This window comes from Passer montanus, unplaced genomic scaffold, assembly GCF_014805655.1.
Source record: "Passer montanus isolate IOZ18808 unplaced genomic scaffold, ASM1480565v1 scaffold53, whole genome shotgun sequence".
Taxonomy (NCBI): Eukaryota; Metazoa; Chordata; class Aves; order Passeriformes; family Passeridae; genus Passer; species Passer montanus.
In genome coordinates this window covers 902,016-918,063 of record NW_024370263.1, presented here as the reverse complement: position 1 = coordinate 918,063, position 16,048 = coordinate 902,016, and the positions used below count along the sequence as shown (strand labels likewise).

General features: G+C 41.8%; 1 protein-coding gene across 1 annotated transcript in view; it reads left to right on the top strand.

Annotated features, from left to right (window-relative positions):
• The window catches only part of PPIL2 (peptidylprolyl isomerase like 2), a 67,983-nt gene that overhangs the window by 47,207 nt on the left and 4,728 nt on the right, over nt 1-16,048 (top strand). Inside the window, exons 15-16 of the mRNA XM_039724491.1 lie at nt 4,766-4,883; nt 7,355-7,411. Coding sequence (XP_039580425.1) covers nt 4,766-4,883; nt 7,355-7,411 — 175 coding nt within the window. The remainder of the gene's footprint in view (nt 1-4,765; nt 4,884-7,354; nt 7,412-16,048) is intronic.

Sequence of the window (16,048 nt, the reverse complement as noted above, 5' to 3'; positions counted from 1 at the left end):
AACCACCCATAGAGGCAGTATTCAGAGCAATAAGCTGAGTCATGGTCATTCTTTGTAATGATTAATTATTTGAAAATGAATTTTAGATTTGTGATGTATCTCTTTTCCTGCTGTTCATAACAAGTAAGGGGTTGAGCACTGTGAGTAATTCTAACTCACGGTCGTGCAAGTGGAGCAGCTGCTCTGTATTTTCAGTGTTCCAAATAATAGAAGAAAATTTGCATGTAGAAAAAATAGGTTTAATATCCTAACCCTTTTGTATGAAAAAGGGAAAATATATGCAAAGCATTACATTTTCAAAGCAGCACAGGCTTTTTTCAGCTACTCTTTCTTACAACCTGTTGGAAGGTCTCATGAATCAGCCTGTGATTTATGAATCCAGGAGGGCACAAAGGAGGCACATTATAGCTGTAAAAGTCCAGGATGAAATCCTACTGGTAGATGGGAATTGCATTTTGTTTGGCAGCAAGAAGAGCTCCTCTGAAATGTCAGTAGCAAAGGATTCTGGACAAACTTCATCAATGCAATGTGATTTCCTAAGATGGCAAGTTCCTTAACTATATCAGTTTTAGAGCCCCTTTTCTTGCATGATTGAAGTGCAGCAAAAGCAGGAGCAAGACCTTTTTATCTAGAATATACTCCTTTTAATCTGCAGTCCCTCTGCACATCCACTCTCAGGTTTGTGGGGTTGAATACCATGTCCTCTTATCTGAGAGGAGAGAAGCACTTACTGCCTGAGCTAAGGCTTTCATATTTGCAAAATGATTCCAGAATCTCACTTGGAAAGCTCTACAGAAGTGTCAGATGTTATTATGTGCCTCGTTGTTCCAAATGACAAGAAGAAAATTACAGAAAGTAAGCCATCATTTTTGTGAATCAGAACCCTCCTACTTCCTTACCACTGCTTAGCAATTTTTAAGCCAGAAAAAGGAAGGATTTATTTAAAATCACAACTGTCATGAATGATGATTCCCAGCCCACACCTGGCTTTTGGAATGCTACATTTCTGAAGCTTTAGATGCATCTCTCAGCTCTTTGCAAGAAAGTTGCACTAATTCTGTGATTGTACCTCAGAAAAACTTCTTTCATGCTTTTAGCAGGAGCAAAGACTACCAAAGAGTAATCTGGTTTAGTTCAAAAGACAGTCTGAAAATGTGACTTTTTTGCTGTGTAGTTGCTGATGTGTGACTGCTTCAGATGTCAGTTTAGATCTGTTCACCTGTTTACTATCAGCACAGGATGGAGATACAAGACTGAATAACTAACCATGCTTCAGTACAAGCTAAATATATCTTGCCACTCTGTATAGCCACAGACATTATTAATGTTCTTTTCTAAGAGCTGTGTGGTCTGTTTCATTTTATCTCTGTGTGAGAATGAGTTAAACACATCTTTAATTTAAGAGAGTTGTTTTAAAAAGAAGAATGTGTGGAATTGTCTCCCAGCTTTCTGCAGCTTTGAATCATGTGTACCTGAGTAGGCATGTGATTTTTATTTTACAGAATTGTACAAAAACTCTTTCTGGCTTCTCAAGGCATTGACTCTGTACAGGTTAAATGCTGCTGAGTGGCACTGTAGTTCTGTGGCTGATCCCAAGTACATTTCCAGCTTTGTGCAAGCAGGAGGTTCCCATGTGCAGGCTGTGATTATTCCCAACACTAATCCAGCCAGTGGCAGTACATGCTGGGACCATGGCTGCTGCTGTGTGAACTGATTTTTAGCACAGAAGCTCAGAATTCTTTTCCAGCACTTTTGTAATAGAATCTCAGAAACATTTACAAGACCAGTGGGCACACAGCTCCACTTGGACAGAAGATAGGCTGAGAGGGAGGTGGAGTGACAGCAGTGCTGCCAGCTGCGAATGCAGCACCCGGAGTCACTTCTTGTTTTCCGTGGGCTTTGCTTGTAGGCTGGTACATCAGCACTGGGGTGAGGGCTTTGCATCATCCTGACTCCAAATATAGCCAGCAGAGATCTGTGTGCACCCTGGGGAAGATTTGGGCAGTGTCAGGAGGAGTCTCCTCTCTTTTTGGACATACTCACATACAGGGAGTGTAGCATAAAAAGGCTGGAGCCAGACACTGCCATGCTCCCATCTCCTCTGTCTGCATCCATTCTGCTTTCAGAAAATGTACAGCCACACCTTCCAACTGTGCTGAGAATAAACACAGTAAAATCTGCTAGATACTTACAAACACCTCATAATTATTAGCAGGTTTGGAGCCTGAGTGGTTTTCCCAAGTTTACATTGAGCTCTAATGTGGAGAGTAAATGTAAGAATGTAAAATTCCTGTCCCAGCTGAGCATTAGGCACTGTGCTGCCATGGCCATAGACTGATGAGGGGTCTGTACTTAATCTTCACAGAGAAAGTCATGCTGGGTTTCAGTAATTAAAAAAATGTATAGATGTGATTTGCCATCTTCTGACTTGTTCTGTCTAGTCCTGCTTCAAGCAGATACTTGAAGCCTGGAACAATTCCAGAGGTTAGCTGGAGTTTGATGAAAAGCACATTCAGGCTATTTTTAATTTAAGGAGAACACTTTGGGGTTCTCCTTGAAAAAGAAAAAAAAAAGTATTCCCTTTAAATTGTTTTAAAAAACCAAAATAAAACAACAACAACAAAACCCCCCAAGCTGTGCCTGCTCTGCTGAGTGCCTTTGCAGTGTCTCAGCTGCCCTTTGCCAGTCTGTGCTGCCAGGTCTCCACAGACACTTCAGTTATGTCCTTCACAGGACGTCTGGCCTTTTAGGCAAATGCTGCACAGGCCATTCCCTGCCCCTGCTGCAGCTCCCAGGCAGACAGAATTAGCCTTGGGAAGAGCTGGATGGCAGACAGAGCAGGGCTGTAACTATCTGCTAAAATATTAGTGCTTGTTTCCAGAGAAGCTGAATGAACCAAACTTAGCTTTCATACATATGAGATTAATTCTGACCTGCAGAGTGTGATCCGAAATGAAATCATACAAAAATAAATATTCCAAAACCTAAAGATCATGGCTCATTGCTCCTGTCTGCAAGCTCTTGGGTCTGGTTGTTTGCAGTGCCAGACAGAGAGAGTCTCTCTGTCATTCACAATTTTTCTCTTTCCTTTTGAATTATTTTTCTGACCAGTGAAGGCTTCAGGCTTGATTCCACTGTCTTTCAGCAGCTTGGCTGTAATTCCAGCATCAGCTGGAAGCACATGAAGGGTGTAGCAGGCTCACAGGTTTGGCCACTTGCTGCTGTGTCCCATCTCAACAGACTGTGCTCATGTTCTGTGTCCTCTGAAAACTTCAGACAGCACAAACTCCTCTAGAGCTGCCTGCAACTGTGCCATATCCCTGTCACCCCCCTCTGGAAAAGATTGGCACATGGGATCAAGCTGATGTAATGTTGCTGATCTTGAAATATTCAATAGGCAGAGATTGCTGAAGTAACCACTGCTGAACTCCTGATTACAGAAAATCCCTACAGGCTTTGTCCCCTTTTGCCACCTCTTGTCAAACTGCAGAGCAGGCAACACTCAACTCTATTAATAGGTCTTTTGAATATGATTAATTGGGTTTTTAAGTGGGTCAGCTTCTTCCAGAATTTCTCACTTAGTTCCACTTCAGCTGTCCATATGTGATGCTTTGTTTTCACTGTATCATCTGAAACTCTTTCCTCATTTAAGGCACTCTTGTGATTTTTTTGGGTAAGATTTTCAGTAGGAGCCTGAGTCATTCCTTGTTTTTATTTACTGCTTCTGTGTGCAGCCATATCATCAAATTGCTTTCTGTGCTATGTGTGCACATGGCTGTGGAGCACTGCAGACCCCTTCCTGACCTGCTGCTTCTCCTGTGATTACTCTGGAGGGCTCTTGAGCCAGTTCTGCAGATGGACCAGCCTTGCTGCCTGTTTGGATAGTTTTGTTTGTTTTATTTTTAATACTGTCCTAAGGTGAAATATTTTTTCATGGTTTGTCAAACAACATTATGGATTTGACTGTAAAACTATGACTCATCTCAGCCTTCATTTTTCTTATTAAGAATGATCCTGGAGGAAAGTGCAAATGAAAATGTCAGGTCTGTCATAAATAATGTAAAAATGACAGCCAGGAGGAGACCTCTCACAGACCCCCTCTCTGTCCACAGTCAGAGAAAAGAAATCAGTTTTGGAGGGCTGGGGTTTGTGCAATTTTATCATTCTTTTACCTTCACTGCATATACATCATCCAGGTATCTAGTCCAAATATCTAATTTTTGCCTTTTAATTTGGATGGAGCACTATATATCATAATTCTTCATTGTTTAGTCTGGGATTAAGCATTTGAGCTTATAGCCCCTGTTCTTAGTTGATTCTATGAATGTGTTTCATCTCCCTGATATTTTATTTCCAGAAGCAGTGCTATATCCAGAGTGCAATTAAACGGGTAAATCTTTGCTCTGTGTTTTGTCATGAAGCCAATTTTAAAGATTTAATGTCTCAAAAGAGGAAATTTATGGTCAACCAGGAGGAAAAAATTAAATCCTTGACTGTTCTTCAGCACAGAATACATAAAGCTGTTGATAAAGTGTGGTCTGTTGCAGCTGATAGTGTGAGGGCACAGAAATGTGTTGCCAGTTGCAAACACCAGATTTCAAGGTCGTGCTCAAATACTGGCCTAGAGATAGGGGTGAGGTAACAATGTATTAACACATAGTGACTGCAAGTGCTGGAAACCTTGAATTTAATGTCAGTGCCTGTTGCAACACACGGTGGGAAACTAATAAAAACAAACATTATTCTTCTATTTTTTTTTTTTAAGGAGGAGAATCTTACTGGGGAAAACCTTTCAAAGATGAATTCAAGCCCAATTTGTCCCACACGGGACGTGGTGTTCTTAGTATGGCAAATTCAGGACCCAACACAAACAAATCGCAGTTGTAAGTAGTCATTTGCTTTTTTGTGCTTTATTGGTTGCCTCTGGACATTGTGTCTCACTCTGTTAAGAAGAAAAATTACATTTTATGAGCTACTCTAAATGTAAAGTTCAGTAAAGGGAAATATTATATTGAGTGGTGCATATTGCAATCAGGGCTAGATATTAGCCAATCTAAGAGCAAAGAGAAGCCTGGCAAGAAGAGTGGGTTCATTATATCAGCAATAACTTGTCTTTTTTGTTGTAATGATTTGAAGTTTTTGTTTGTTTTTGTCAGTGTGTCTCTCCAGTATTACCCCTGTGATTATCTTCATTCATCACACCTCTTCATTCTGTTTAAATTTAGCTCCATATTGAGCTTTTTGAACGAATTAGATGAAACATAAACTCTGTGGGAGTATAACTTCTTTTTAGTCACCTGATTTTAAATAAATGCTCTGTTGAAATGTGTAGACCCAGACATGACAAAGTGTACAACCTGGGATTGGGAATAACTTGGTTTCCAATGTACAAAAGTAGAATAAAGACTAAAATGAGGGAAAATTTAAAGATACTGAAGTTGTAATGGCCTTGTTCATGTGTAGCAATAATATGGGTGTTTGCTGCAGTCCTTTAAAAATGTTCTGTGTCACTTTGAGCCAACTATTTATTGGTTTCTCTGTAAGTACTTCAGTATAAAAAATTGTCCTTTTATTGGGAGCCCCAGGAAAGAGAGTGTGTGTGACTTGGCACTGAGGAGGGAGGGAGGGAGCAGGTCTTGGTGTTCATGATGCTGAGTGTTAGGATGGCTTGTAAACCCTGCAGCAGTGTGCTTTGCTTTAATTAAACACAAGGGCTTCTCTCAGGGCCTCACATTCTTAGGCTTACTTGCATTCTTAAGCCTAAGCACGTGTGGGGCAGTTTGCTGGATCAAGTTGCTGTACAGCTTATTTTGGATTTGAATGTTACTGCCAGCTCTCACGTGCTAAATTAGGGGAGAGTAGAGGCTGCTTTCCTTTTTTTTTTTCTTTTAAAGGGATTCTAATAACAGAAATTACAGAGACCATAAGTGATGTGCCATTTTGAGTCACATCATCTGCTGTTGTGAATGTGATTGTATGTGCTCCTAAAATTTGCAAATGAAATATGAGGTTCCTTTATATGTGAGTGCTTAAGAGAGTCCAGCTGCCCATATTTGTAAAGGTTCCCAGGCAGCACTTAGATCCATCTCCTCTAGCTTTGGGAACTCTGTGAATAGCTCTCCCCATAGGTGACAGAGGGAGCTGTGTCCCCCCTGCAAGACGATGTTTGAATAATGCTCAGGACTTCTCTGGGACCATCCTGAGTTATGTTAATTCTGTTGTTTTTAATTTATTTTGACTGTAGTGACAGATGAGAAGCTTTCCCTATACATTTCTCAGGGGTTTTTTATTACAGTGCTACATAACTGACCATGTGATGATTTTAAGTATTGGATAGCCAGGAATAAAGAGGTATCCCATGTAGGAGTTTGCATTCTGCACAGCATCCCAATGCTTTCCTAGGGCAAGCTACATCTTAATAGACTGTCTGGAACATCACAGCTGCTCCTTTCCAATCATATAACTTCCTGAGGCAGTTGCTTATATGGAAAAGTGCTTTTGGAATGCTTATATATTTTTAGCTGTCTCCTATGTAGTGTAACAGATGGAGACAGGGAGGAGAGCCAGCACTGCATGTCCAGCCAAGACAGGCCATCGTGGTCTGCAGACCACACTGTGGAAACCTTTGTCTCATACATTCGTAGTCCAGGGCTTCCAAAGAAGTATCAAGCTTTAGAGTAAAGCTTTAGTAGTAAAGGTTGCTTTGGATTAGTGTTTTAGTTCCCATGTTTAAGTTTAAAAGTACAGCCCCCAGAATTAAAAGTCCAATTAATTACTTTTGACACTTCAAAGTATTCTTCTGGGATGTTTGTATCTGGAGCACAAGTGTGCTCTGTCCAGAGGAGAAATGGATCACCAACAGGACGGTTTAAGGGAAAAGAAATGCAAAAAGTAAATATCCAGAAAACAGAAGTTTACACTGGCAGAGGCTGTTGTGTCATGTAACTTTATTTGCTGGATACCAGCTGCCCATCGTGCACCAGAAATGTTCTTCCCAAGCAGGACTCATGTCTGCCTGCCCTGCCTGAGCTTCCCAGGGCCTGCCTGGCCAAGGAGGCAGATGCTCAGATCAATTTGGGACTTGCTGCAAGGCCCTACTCTTAGAGTACTGTTTAAAAATGTTAATGTGATGAAAAGTGAGAAGCCAAAACTCCAGAAATCCAGGTGGAACCAACAATACTGAGGAGTTAAAGGATGTTTGTTCCACGGGCCTTGCAGAGAGTAGCCAGAGAAGGAGAGGGGCTGGGCTTCTCTCCAAAAGCTTTTGCAGACACTTTGTGTTTTTAAGCATTACTGGCTGTTGCTGAGGGTCACTGGGACAATGTGCTAACTGTTGTATCTTTATTCCTTCTAGCTTCATCACATTCCGCTCTTGTGCTTATCTGGACAGGAAGCACACAGTTTTTGGAAGGTAAGTGAAGGATATTTTGGGCAGCAGCATAGCAGACATTCTCCCTTGTGTGTCTGGAGCCTAAAGAGAAGAATCTAGTGTAATCTTGTAACTGAACTGGAGCAAAATCCCAGCTCACAATCCAGTTCTCCTGGTCATGGGTAGGTGGGCAACACTGCACCAATGCCAGTCACCAGACTCTGCCTATTTTTCCTCCTTTCAGCAGTGTGAGTTGCCTCACTTCCCTTCTGTGGGTGGCCCTCCAGGAGTCATGAGCAAAGTAATCATAGTCATGTAATGAACCATGTTAATATTTGTGCATGTTAATTGCTGGGACACAAGAGATTAGCTCTTCCATTCTGCTTTCATCCTCTTATGAGCCATCAACTGAAAAATTAGTCATGACAGGACTGTTCATCATGGCATAGAGCTTCTGCATAGATGAGGTCTTTTGGCCCTTCTTACTATTTTTTATTTTATTCTTATTTTCTTTTATTCCTGACAATTATCACTGGTATAAAATCTGTGTATTTATGCACACATATATAAAGATACTGTCAATGCCCAGACAGTGAGAGAACTTCATTCCTTATAAAGAAATCTCTTCTGAAAGTCTTTTCCAGTGAAGTTTTCACACGATAATGATTGAGGTATTTATTGAAGAAGATACAAAGTCTTTGTTATGGTTTGCTCTTTGCTTCCTCTGCTGCAGGTACTTGGTATTTACCAAGTCCAGCAGAGCTGTTCTCAGACATCCCTCATGCATGGCAGGAGTGGGAATGTTGCTAGCCTGCTGCACTGGGAATTCCTGAGAATCTTACAGTCTTTTTTACTTGTAGATTTGGGGTTTTATTTCTTTCATGGTTCTATTCATTTGGAAGTGGGCAATGGAAAATAGAAGCATGTGCTGTGTACCTTGATTGAATGTCATGCAGCTGTACAGTGAAAGTGATATATTTAATCCATCAGCCCTGCCTGCAACTTTTTGAGGCAGAAACTGCTTCATTTTAATGGCAGATTATTTTAGTGCTGTTAGTTCCAATACTGATTCTTCAATAGTGGCAGTCCTGGAAATATATTTCTTTTTTCTTTCTCAGGTTTGTCCTGGAAAAATTCAATGTTCCCTTGTCCTTTTGTGAAATCAGATAAATAAAACAAATTCTAATACTAAAAGCTGAGAGTCAGTAATTCTTGGAGGAGTTACCTTATCCAGATCTTAGGACTACTTCACTTCAGCAACAATTTAAGTCCACCTTGCAAAAACCCCTTCAAATCCCTTCCAGTAATGCTGTTAACCTGAGCTGGCCACCTCATCAAGAAATGTCTGTGTTAGGGCAGCTCAGCTGAAAATGTGCCTGCTCTTCAGTCCTGGCTGCAGCCTGGCCTCAGTGAGCATCCTGTGCAGTCCTCCAGTGTCTTTGCTGTGCTTCCCCAGTGTGCTCCAGTTTTACCAGAACTCACCAGGAAAGGGTTTGGAGAGAAGCTGAGCTTTCTGTGGTGCAGGGAGTGTGCTCCCCAAAGCTTCACACTGTGCTGAATATCTCAAGTACCTTGGAGCAAAATAGCTCGGATGGTGTTTCACACTGTATGTTGCCCTTTAGAGAGGAATTACATAGTCCAGGTAAATCTGCTCAAGTATATACAGCAGAGATTTTTGCAGTTTTAGCAAAGACTGTCTTGTCTTTGCTGCAACAGAAATCTGAGCTTAGGTCCCAGAGGGAAGGAGTGGTGCTGCTTATATTTTCAGCTGAAATACAGTGGAAAAAGTTTATTAAAAGTGTTGGTTTAGAATCATATTTGGCTTCCTGCATGCAAACTGAGTGACATCTTCATATGAACACAGAGCAGGGAAATTTTACTCTGATCTGTCTTGCATGTAAATGAAGATCAATCCAAATAAGGTAAAAATTAAGATGATGGGTTATAGGTATCCCAGTCAGTCTGTATTAATCTACAAGTTGAATTATTGAATAATTGAATTTACCTACAAATTTAATAATAAAAGGTTGATGTGTAGCTTTTGAGATCTGTATTTTGTCATCAAAATCCATCAGCTGTTTTTACCTGCATTGTTTTTAAAAGTCATACAAGCCAGAAGATGCCAGAGATTGTACCTCTAGTAAAACTCCAACTTCAGTTTGGTATTTTAGATCCTGGGTGATTCCAGGATTTGGTGACTATATCTGATTATAGCACAACAATATCTGGGAAGCATATCTGGGAATACTATCTAGGTTTAAGAGCAGAATGAACCATGATATCAGGATTCTTTGTTTCCATCAGTGGTTAATTGTATTGTTAACTGGATGCTTACTGGCCTGTTGTGACTTTCATATAGATCTGAGGATTGCTTATTTCAGTTAATATAAAAACCTAAACACTCTGATCTGAACTGTACTCTCAGCTACTCCTGTGTGACTCTGGTCCATGTTAGTGTCACACAGGTATCTTGGAGATCTTGTTTGTAATTTGTATAGAACTTTTCAGCAGGCTTTGCATACTTAGGAGAACAAAAAAGAGTGAAAGGGCAACGATTCCCTACTCATTTCTTTGTTTCTTTGGGCCTTTGTGGGATGCAGCATTGAAAAGTGCCTTTTCTGGAAATGAATCTTATTCACATCCCCACTGGTCTGAAACACAATTTTTATGTAAGAGACTCTATAAATGCCCACACCTGGGCAGTGGGACAGTGAAGAGGTGACATGTGTCTGCCTTGGTGCACTGGAATTTTCATGTCTCAGGAGAAAGGTGTGGCTGGAGGACAGGGAAGGGCTCGTTGTGATTGTGCTGCTCACCATGGCAGTGATGAGGATGTGGGGACTGAAAAGGAGATAACCTGGCATGGCTGGGGAGCCAAAACAGAGAGTGAGAGCAGAATGCCTTCCCTTGGAGGTGTATTGCAGGCTGCATGGATTTCCTGCTCCAACAGAGCTGCCTAGATTAAATTAGTAATTACCATTTCTAGTAATTACTATTTCTTCTGACTTAGAGAATGATGTAATTAACATGAAAACCAACTGGTGGTTTTTGTGGGCTTTTAGCTTGCTGGTAAGAGGTTTAATTTAGAAACTGAGATAATATCAGCCGACGTGCCTTTGCTCTGCACAGAGGGGATGAGAAGCATTTGCAGGGGGCTGCTGCCTGGGGAGGGTCCTGCCTGCTGCTGCCCTGGGCTCTGTGCCTCAGTCTCCTTCCTACCCGTGCTCCAAGCTGGGCCTCGGCTGTGCTGGGACCTGCAGGAGCTGCAGGAACTACAGCCAAAACAGCAAATCAGCTCAGGTTCCTGTTTGGTGTTCTTTATGAAATTTAGGTGCAAGCATATCCCATCCATGTGTTGTTATGTTTCCTGTGGCAATGGTTTACAGCTCTCGTGGATCAGAGACCTGGTACATTTGCCCTTTATTAGCAGAAATAGAAACACAATCTCTGTCCCTGAGAGCGGGGTAAGTAGAAAAGAGATTGCATGTAGATACAGGGAAGTTGTGACAGTGACCCTCTTCAACCTACCTTCCACCACCTTTGGAAAAAGCCTCAGGAAAAAATTAAATTCTTCATCAATGTTTTTTGGGAACCTGTTCCAAAGCTAAAGACACACATAAAAATGTGCATATTTAAAATAGTAGTGGAAAGTGATCAACAGAAGGAGAAAAATGCTTTCAGAATTTTGGGTGAGATTTAGGACAAGCAGAGCATGGTGGGCTTGAAAATGAGGACGTGTTGCAGATACATAATGTGATGTGATAAAAGGAAGGGCAATAGAGGGAGCAGAGAGAAAGGTGTTGTGGTCACAGTGGCAAAGCTGGAAATTATCTGTACAGCAGTTCTGTGTGTTTATTAGAGCATCACTTGTGTTGGTCAAGAGCTGAGAAAAGAAAGTGGCATCTGAGACAGGAGATGGGCATGTCAAGGACAGTTTTCTCTTTGCTATGAGGCTGCACACATGTGCTTATGTGCATAACTTTTACTGTCTCTCGAGGTTTCTGCTGCTCATTCTTCAATTCTCTTGTTCCCAGAAATAATGAACAAGGTGGTTTGGGAAACCTCAGGTTTGGTCAGATTGGAGGCATCAGCCAATAGCTGACATGCAGCTTGTTCAGCTTATTTTTATTCTTCTCCTTTCTTCCCTTCTCTCCTTGCCAGATGGTTTTGTGGAAGGGAGTTCTTCCCTTGGATCAGTATCTCTCTGTATCAAGTATTCCTTAACCTGTTTAATGCTTTCTACTGCAATTCTGTAGACTGGGGCAATGAAAGTAACTCTTGTCCTCTAAAGTAATTAGCTACATAAAGCAACTAGCAGGCATTATTCAGTTAGCCAGGTACTGTTGTGTAACACATTGTCTGTTTCCACTTGGAACATTCCCTGTATGATTTGAATCAGTGAATCCCAGTTGCTTCTAAGCTGGAAAACTCATATTCTTGTGGCTCCTCTGCTTTAGTGTATCTGAAGATTGGAGAAACTCTGTGGCAGCAGAAGAGCTGATTCTGTGTAGGGAGACTGACCTAATTTTGCACTGCAGAGTCTGCTCCCCAGACACTGGGAAAGGAGCAAAGAGCAAGGTGGGGAAATGAGCCAGGCCTCCCTGTGGAAGCCATGGCTGCACATGAGCACTGGGCTCTTGGAGCTGCATGAGGGCTGCTGTTGTTTCCAAAACAGTTGTATGATCTCTGAAGAGGGACCTGTGCCAAGGCAGGGAAGTCCTTTCGTGCCAGGTTCATCTGTTGAGTCTAGTTTCAATAAGTTGTTTTATTTTCATCACCCTTTATTACCGTGTCTCGCCTGCTAGATGAAGCCCTTATCTAGCAGAGAGAGGGAGATGTTTTGGCTGCATCCTTGTTGCATTTGAATTGCTCACTCCACTGCAGATTGGGTGTATGCATAGAAAACATTTTGTCCTGAGTGTACGTGTTTGTGCACATATGTGTTGTTCCCTCTGTGTGTGTATATAAATGTGTGTTCTCCTTTTTATAAAAATAACCCTCAGGGCAGAATGTGTTTACAAAAGAGCAATTTTTCTTTCTGTTTTCTGTTTGTAGTTTAAAGCTGGTTTAAAAAAAAAAGTCCAGACATTGTTCTTGTATCATCTTCTGACCAGGAAACTCTATCATGTTGGCTCACTGCCATCCCCAGCATTGCAGAAGGCTAAATTCCTACAATTCTTCCAAACAAAAGTATGAGGAATAGATTCATGTTCATGTGTGAATGTCTCTGGGCCTGCAGGGGAGATGCAGTTTTCTTTGGGGCAGCACTAACTATTATACAGTGAGACCTTTATTGGCATATTGCAAATGGACAGAGCCTGCTCCAGATATTTCACTTCTTCATCATGCAAAGGCATTGGCAGTGGTTTTGAAGCAAGGTTACTAGTTTACATAAAGGAGCCTTACCAGGAAGTAAGATTTTAATAACACATCTAAATGTGAAATGCAAAGATTTCCAGTGCTAACTTAGCCAGCTTTCAAGAAAACAGAATTGCACGAGCAAGGGCACATTCTTGTTTTCATTCTTGTGCTCACAGAAAAAAAACCCATAAATGTACCTGCCTTGTCGTTCATGCTTAAATGTAATGCAACATTTATCGAGCTCCTCTAAAAATACAAGCTGTCTCAGGGTTGCTGAGCTAAATATATAGCTGAGATCATAATTTCTCTGTTCAACATCTACTGGAAGCACACAGCAAACTCTCAGTTCCACTGGTTCTTCTGATGTGAATGGCATCTTGAAAGAGTCACCCTTTTCACTGCAGGGTGTCATCTGAAAACCTTTTTAAACCTCAGTCAGTTTAGGACAAAGCATGTATGACACCTTAAAAAAGGAATCGAGCCAGAAGCAGTGGAAAAGGTTAAACTTGTTTATGCCCTTCTCCCTTCCCTGCCCTGCTGGCTCCCTACTTGGCAGGAGTGACATTGCACGAGACCAGACAACACAGTGTGAACAGGCACTGCCTGTGCCTCACGTTTAGCACGTGTAAAGGCTGTAAAGGGATGTGAGTCTGAATTTCTTTTACTGAAAATTATGTACAGGTTTCCTTGAATATTAGAATAATATTAAGTAGTGGCTCACTCTTTAGAGGATTTTTTAGATGTACTGATCTGATGGTCATTTCTACATATAGTTTGCATGGGCTTTTTTCTTGGCCCAAAATATGTGTTGTTGGGCTAGCAGAGTCCCCAAAACTTCTCTGGTGTTTTGGTTTCCTCGTTCACTGAGGAGCAGTTGCTGTGAGGGATGTCTGTGCATGGGCTTTGACACATTATATCTCATCAAACTGATTTTAGTGCTGCAATGTAACATCATGAGATTTGACAATAGCAATGTGTAACATTTCAAGGGCCTGCCTATACCTTGTCCCTTAGATCAGAGGAAAGCTCGCAAAAGCCTTCACAGTCTGGAATATGCAATTTCTTTTGCATCCACCTCTGACTGCCAGGTTAGTGTGCAGTTCAGTTTTTACCGGATGGGGGAGGTTTGCAGTCAGACCTTGTCCTTTCGGATGTTAATTTTTAGTGGTCAGATACCAGCCTCAGCCAGGCCTGACCCTGACAAAGCTCCCAAGTGCTCCCTGAACTAAAGTGACTTGTAGGTTATTCTCTGTCCCTCTGGTCAGAGCTGTCACCTCTGAGCTGGTGGTCTGTATTCAAATTAGTTTTTATTTTTTATCAGTATTACAGCAATGTGTTTATAAAGACAAAAACATATATTGAGAGCTGACTGTGCTGACAGTGTAGTGCACAGAGATACTCTGTGCAAAATGTTGGAGAATGCAAGGGATAGAAAAGGAAGCAATTTTCCATTTGAGAGACAAGAAGTGAAGAAGAAAAGAGAATGACATGCTCTGCAGGCATAACAACTTTGTCTTCTTCTCCCTTAGGCCTTAACAGTCATGTCAAAATAGGCTATTTAGGTCATTTACTGATGACCTGTGAATGCCATGTCTATCGCAGCCTTTCAAAATGTACAAGTGACAAAATATTACCAATAAAGTTTAATTAGCAGAGCAGCTGAAGATCTGGTAGCATCAGTAAAATGCATTAGGGCTAATATTGTGGGAGGTCTAGCTATGGGCTAAGGGATTACTCAGCTGAGATTGCCAGTGCACAGCTGATCTGGCCATTTCAAATTATCAGAAACCTAATTAAATGAAAACATACAAGCAGATAATGAGTGAGCTGTTGGCTAGAAAATCCTCCGATATTAAATCAGAAGTTTCCTTTGGGGCAGTTAAAATACAGTGAATATATCTTGGGCTGGGTGTTAATCACCAGTATTATAAGTCAATCTCATATTGGCCTGGAGAGAGATTTTAAAATTGAGTTTTTATATGAACTTTCCAAAGTTCATACAGGGTCCTCAAGCCCTGTGCAGCCTCCCCCAGTCTGCTCCCTCCAGCCACAAATGACTGAGGCTGTTCTAGCCTGCATCCATGGCTTTTAATTGCACCTAAAAGTCACAGCCTTATTACAGAATATCAGCAGGCCCTTGGGGAATAGAGTTTGGAGAGCACTGAAACATGAGCAAGCACAGCTGTGCTGGGGCAGGTGAGACACCCCCTGTCTCAGATCATTCTCTGTGCTGGGGTCTGTCCTTTTGGTGGTGGTTACAGCCTGTCCCAGCCCACGGGGTGGCACTGAGGCCACTGGGGAGTGCTGTAGGAAGTGGATTTCTCCACAGGATCAGCTGAGACCATGGCAGGTGAGAGTCAGAGGCCTCTCCTGGTACTGGTCAGGCAGACTCTGCCCTGCTGGGACTGGACAGATGTCTGGAGAGGGAAATACCCTGCTATAGGTGTATAAAGTGTATAAAGGTGACTGTGAATATCACGTGTGTTTATTTTTTTGATATGAAAGCAGAGTTAGGTGATAAAATGCTCTACATATTCTATCAGTTTGGTATCCTTTTTCCCCACCAGCTTAATTTAATATGATTTTCCTCCATTTCATCTGCCCATCCCTTGCCAGCCTACCTGTGCTGGTGCTGTAGTCCCAGTAACAATCAAGCTTCAAAACAGTTACCCCTCTGTGGAAGCTGGGGGATTGCTGGCTCTTGGCCTGCCCTGTCCCATGGGCAGCCCTGGACTCCTCAGTGGCCAATTCCTGCCCCTGCTGCTGATCTCCTGACCCCAAACTCCCCTGGCTCCTGGAGCAGTGTTTTTGAGAATTACAGCTGCTTCTCATTGTCCCACAGCTGTTAGTATGGGCTGTATTTTTGGTTCCTGGCCATGTGGCTTGGCTCTATTAAAACAGATGTTGTCCAGCTACAGCCTGCTTTGCTAATGGATCTGGATCACTCAGCATCAACAGCCTGTCTTCCTCTTTATTTACTGCTCTTCTAAGAATAGCTGTTTTCAAATTTAATTGTGGATGATGAGGTGGATAAAAGTGTTAAATACCCTGGGACCAAGAGCTGATCCCAGCAGGACCCCTCTGAAAACATACTGACTCAGTGGTTCCTGTTTAAAATTAGATTTTGACACCTGTCAGCCAATTTTTTATTTAATGTGTACTCATTCTGGTTCCTCAATCAAAATATCAGCCGCCTTCCAGAAGTCTGTTCCATGGACACTGCTATCCCTGCTAGCCACATCTGTTGTCTCAAAGATAGAAGGTTGTTTGACAGACACTGTTTTCCACAAAACCTTGTTGATTGCTGTTACTTATTTC